Source organism: Mandrillus leucophaeus, unplaced genomic scaffold (assembly GCF_000951045.1).
Source record: "Mandrillus leucophaeus isolate KB7577 unplaced genomic scaffold, Mleu.le_1.0 Scaffold1036, whole genome shotgun sequence".
Lineage (NCBI taxonomy): Eukaryota > Metazoa > Chordata > Mammalia > Primates > Cercopithecidae > Mandrillus > Mandrillus leucophaeus.
In genome coordinates, this window is record NW_012098499.1 from 451,190 (window position 1) to 456,055 (window position 4,866).

At 42.1% G+C, this 4,866-nt stretch overlaps 1 protein-coding gene across 4 annotated transcripts in view; it reads right to left on the bottom strand.

Annotated features, from left to right (window-relative positions):
- JAKMIP2 (janus kinase and microtubule interacting protein 2) overlaps window positions 1-1,734 on the bottom strand; it is a 187,675-nt gene extending 185,941 nt beyond the window's left edge. For all 4 annotated transcript variants that reach the window (XM_011978996.1, XM_011978988.1, XM_011978981.1 and 1 more), the window contains exon 1: window positions 1,343-1,734. In XM_011978996.1, coding sequence (XP_011834386.1) covers window positions 1,343-1,345 — 3 coding nt within the window. In that variant the 5' untranslated portion in view covers window positions 1,346-1,734. The remainder of the gene's footprint in view (window positions 1-1,342) is intronic.
- Between the last annotated feature and the right edge of the window lie 3,132 nt (window positions 1,735-4,866).

A 4,866-nucleotide genomic window follows, 5' to 3' on the forward strand; every position in this document is an offset into this window, starting at 1 on the left:
CAGCTACAAGCCACACATTCTCCTGTTCAGCTTTGCTCACTCCCTGGTTTCATTTCATTGTATAAGCAGACTAATTTGGAAACGGCTGGGCTAGGGTGCTTAGGAATACCTAGATTTTCAAAACAATCCTACTTTCCTACTTTCTTATTTACAGAAGGAGACCCTTAATACAACATTTGAGAGAACTGTAAAATGGTTCCTGGATACTGAAGGAATGAACAGCAGATAGCAGCACTATTAAATAAAATGAATGCATTTCACCTGCCAGCTCAGCTGTGCTTCCTGGGATACAACGCACAAACATGAAAAGGTTGGGGTGGCATTTCAAGAACACTGATTTGCTTCAACATTGATTTGGTAAGATGCTAGACACAAAATAATACCACAAGCCACCTCCCTTTCCCATCATTGTAAATTCGGAGTCCTCAATATCATCCCCCACAAACCCAATTAAAAATAAAGAGGCAGGCTACGAATTTGCATCTAGTTCTGTGACACAGATCAAATCATAGGCATCTGTTCCAATTGGTCACAATGAAACTAAGAGACAATAACCAGAGTAAATTTCACATTAATCCAAATAAAGCCGATGAATAATAATATAAACCAGAAGCATAGTTTCAAAAACATGCAAGTACTTCCAGGCATGCAAGGACGTATCTAAACCATAAAAATGACTGCAAAGCACACCCTACATATAAATATGCTTCATAAATGCAATATAAATGCTAAGTAACATGTGTATATATGATATATATATCCATAAGATATACATGTGTAAGTTCACAATCAAATCTATGTATAAAATAAAACTGGGTCTTGCAAATGATTTCTCAACAAGAGTACAAAATAAAATGTCAAATTCTGGGGCCACTTTTTCTAAGCAATCAATAAAATAAGCAAAACCACCTTATAATGAGTCTGAGAAGCTTATGAGACACCAAATGTATTTCTGAAGAAGGCCCAACCCTGTATGTGAGAGCTGCAAATGAAATGATTCCTTTCAATAACACCCTCTTCTTGTTGTTAGCTCTTTTTCCAACCCCTGATGCTGTTGCTAAGCTTAGGAGAAAAAGGCACCAAGTGGCTCAGTCTGCATTCTGAGCCAGTTAGAGATAAAATCAGAACACCTTTTTTTTTTTTTTTTAAACACAAGCGGTTGCCTTCTCACTTCTCTCTTCCTGGCAACGTTCCTCTCCCTCCATCCTCATCTCTGTCTCCACATCTCCCCCTTCTAGTCTGTGGCACGGGAGTCATTGTTCAAGTTCAGGCCAGAAATGTATACATAGGTCAAAAAATAACACGCTAAACCAAGAAGGGAGCCCTACTGTTTCCTACTCACCATGCTGAGACCCGGAGAAGCTGTTTAAAGGAGGGAGAGATGCAAACTGAATCCATTTTCCTTGTGACCGAGTCGGATGCAGCCTCCGAACCCAACATCAGCAGCGGCTGCCGGTTTTTTTTTTTTTCCCCCTCTGTCTCTGGTTGGCGATGGTGCGAATAGGAACCACCCTTCCAGCCCCGCTAAAGTATCAGCAATAGAGGCGGCGGCGGCGGCAGCAGCAGCAGCATCACCAGTTGGGCCTCCTCCCTCTCGGAGGATGGGGTGAGCTCGGAAGCAGCCAGGAACTTGCAGCAGACACCTCCTTTGGCTCCTCCTCTCTCTCTCCCCCTCCCCCAGTGCCCCACCCCTGCTGCGGTAGAGGCTGCTGGCCCGGCAGCTGCTGGTTGCCATGGCAATGACCAATGATAAGCGACCAAGCTAAGGGGGAGGGGAGATGGGCGAAGCAAGCTGCAGGGTCTGGAGGGGAGAGAGAGTATGTGCTGCTGCCCTCTGGGACGCTCTTGATCTCTCCTACCCTGGACTCCAGGTCTTTTAAAAAATGGGGTAAGGGTGGTTAGGCACGGGGAGAGAATAATTAAAATTTAATTGAAATTTAGATCGAAACATACGTAACAGCTTAGCTATTTTTTGCATTTTCTGTGGTTTTCCAATAAAATGTATGAAATTTATTATCAGAAAAATAATAACAAATATGGAGAAAATTATGTCGCATAACAGCAGATTATTATTACTTCCAAACGTATTCGTGCTTTATAGCATCTTTTACTCAATACCAGGCAACAAGGTTATTAGAAAGCAAACGGAGTGCCTGGACTTTGTAATAGATTAAGAATCTGGTTGATTCCTTTGCACTACTCCCGGCTTGTTCTCAGGTAAGTTACTTGGTTTCACTGTTTTTCCAGCTACCCTTCTGAAGAGGACTTGGAGGAAATTGACGCTTCCCTGAGGAAAAGTAAGTTGGGATAGAGACCGAAATTCCTTTCAACAACCACTATTCTCAGTAGCACCAGTTGGTGGACAGTTCCCAATCTTTTTAGAGTCAAACTCCTAGAGCATTCATTTTCCTGCAGGCAATTCCTGTCGTTTTCATGGATGCCCCTTTGGAGTTCCGAAGTCAGTTGGCAGTCAGGGTGGTGGGCAGGAAAAGGGGAAGTGAGGTCAGCAATGTCCAGTTTTAGGCGAATTCTGTTTCTAACCATAATTATAGATGACACTCGTATTTATCTCGTGCAGGGGTTGTAAAGATTGAATGAGATAATGCGCTAAAAGCTCTTGGCATGTAGTAAGTGTACAATAAATATTTACTATTAACGGCATAGTAGTACGTTGTAACCACCTCTTAATCTAAGGGTTTAAGGGGGGAATAACATGGCAATTTCAGGTAGGAGAAAAAATTGAGGTGAGAAAACCCAAAATATGTAATAACCATGATGATGATGGCAAAGACAGAGAGGCCCTAAGAGATTAAGTGTTCTCTACGTCTTGATATTTGAGGACATTGTAAATCTCAGAGGAGTTAGATACATTTCCCAAATTCACAACTGATAAACGACAGAGCCAGAATCAAAATGAATTCTTCTTTTTTTTTTTTTTTTTTTTTTTTTTTTGAGACGGAGTCTCGCTCTGTCGCCCAGGCTGGAGTGCAGTGGCCGGATCTCAGCTCACTGTAAGCTCCGCCTCCCGGGTTCACGCCATTCTCCTGCCTCAGTCTCCGGAGTAGCTGGGACTACAGGGGCCCGCCACCTCGCCTGGCTAGTTTTTTTTGTTTTGTTTTGTTTTGTTTTTGTATTTTTTAGTAGAGACGGGGTTTCACCGTGTTAGCCAGGATGGTCTCGATCTCCTGACCTCGTGATCCGCCCGTCTTGGCCTCCCCAAAATGGACTCTTCTAACACTTACATTTGCTCTCCTAACCACTACACGTTTCTGCCACTCCTCCATAAAATGGAAATAATCTTTGTTCTTAATCCACAGAGTTATTTACAGGTTCAAATGGAATTAACACAAGTTCAAGAGTCAGACGACCTAGGCTCCATTCCTAGTGCCAGTATTTACTATAGGTACAATTTGGAACGTATTTATTAACTTCCCCAAGTCTACATTTCTTCATCTGTAAAAAGAAATAATCACAGAACCTCATGAGTCATTATAAAAGTTAAACTAGATGATGTGTGTAAAATGTGCCATGTTTAGCAGATAGGAAATGTTCAATAGATGTAGCTACCGTTAGTTGTTACTCATTTGTAAGCAACTAATATTAAAACGTGAGAAGACTTTTTCCTGCACAGTGTCATTCTTGATGTCAGGGGCTTCTTCTAATAAAACCGGCTTGAAGATAACTAGGTGATGAGGGAAAGAGTTGCAGCACTTCCCCAGCATTTGACATTGGCTTTCCATCCACTTGGTGGGAAAGCCTGCAACCTCCTTTGTGCAGCGTGCAGCTAGTGTCCCCTGTCTTCTGTCAAAGCCTCGGCAGCCACACAACCTGCAAACACTTCCAAGTCAGCATCACCTATGTGTAACGTGTAACATAAAGGAATGGGATGTGATCATCTCACTTCTTTCAGTATTCCTGTATTGTATCTTCTGCTTTCTCCGCAGAGATGGTCTTGTAAGCAAGCAGACCAGGAAGCTGAAGTCTGTAGAAGTTGTGACATACTAGATGACAGAACCCTCCACACTGTCTAGTTAATTAGTTAATTTTATTAACTATGGTTATAGTTAGCAAACTATAACCATATGGTTCATCCTTAGTGCTAGGAGCTAAATGGCTAGGGGTAAGTGATTCTAGTTTTTTCCTCTCCTCCCATCAACGTAAAACAATTGGTCAAGGGTCAACTGGTGAGAGAAAAGTTTGGTGTTTCCTATTTGAAGAAATCTCCAATTTAACCATTCAAATACAACTTACTCATTTGTTTTTGGTCATATCCAGGCAGCACTGTTATCATTATTTATTGATAGTTTTCCCTTATTTATTTTAATTATGATTTACTTGATTTGCCATTTATTCTTTTTTTTTTTTTTTTTGAGACAGAGTCTTGCTCTGCCCCAGGCTGGAGTGCAGTGGCGCGATCTCGGCTCACTGCAAGCTCCGCCCCCCGGGTTCACGCCATTCTCCTGCCTCAGCCTCCCAAGTAGCTGGGACTACAGGCGCCCGCCACCTCGCCCGGCTAGCTTTTTGTATTTTTTTAGTAGAGACGGGGTTTCACGGTGTTAGCCAGAATGGTCTCGATCTCCTGACCTTGTGATCCGCCCGCCTCGGCCTTCCAAAGTGCTGGGATTACAGGCTTGAGCCACCGCGCCCGGCCGCCATTTATTCATTTTTAAATGAAATGTTTCTGTGACTTCAGCAAAACATAAATGAAAATTGTTATGGTAAAGATAATGGACCCATGGGAAGGAAATGAAAACAAATTCTTAAATTTTTTAGTAAAACAAAGACTTCAGCTTTATTTATAATAATTTTTAATTTAAAAAGAAAGATTAAAACTCACACCTCTCTATTACCATCCCCTCTTTTACC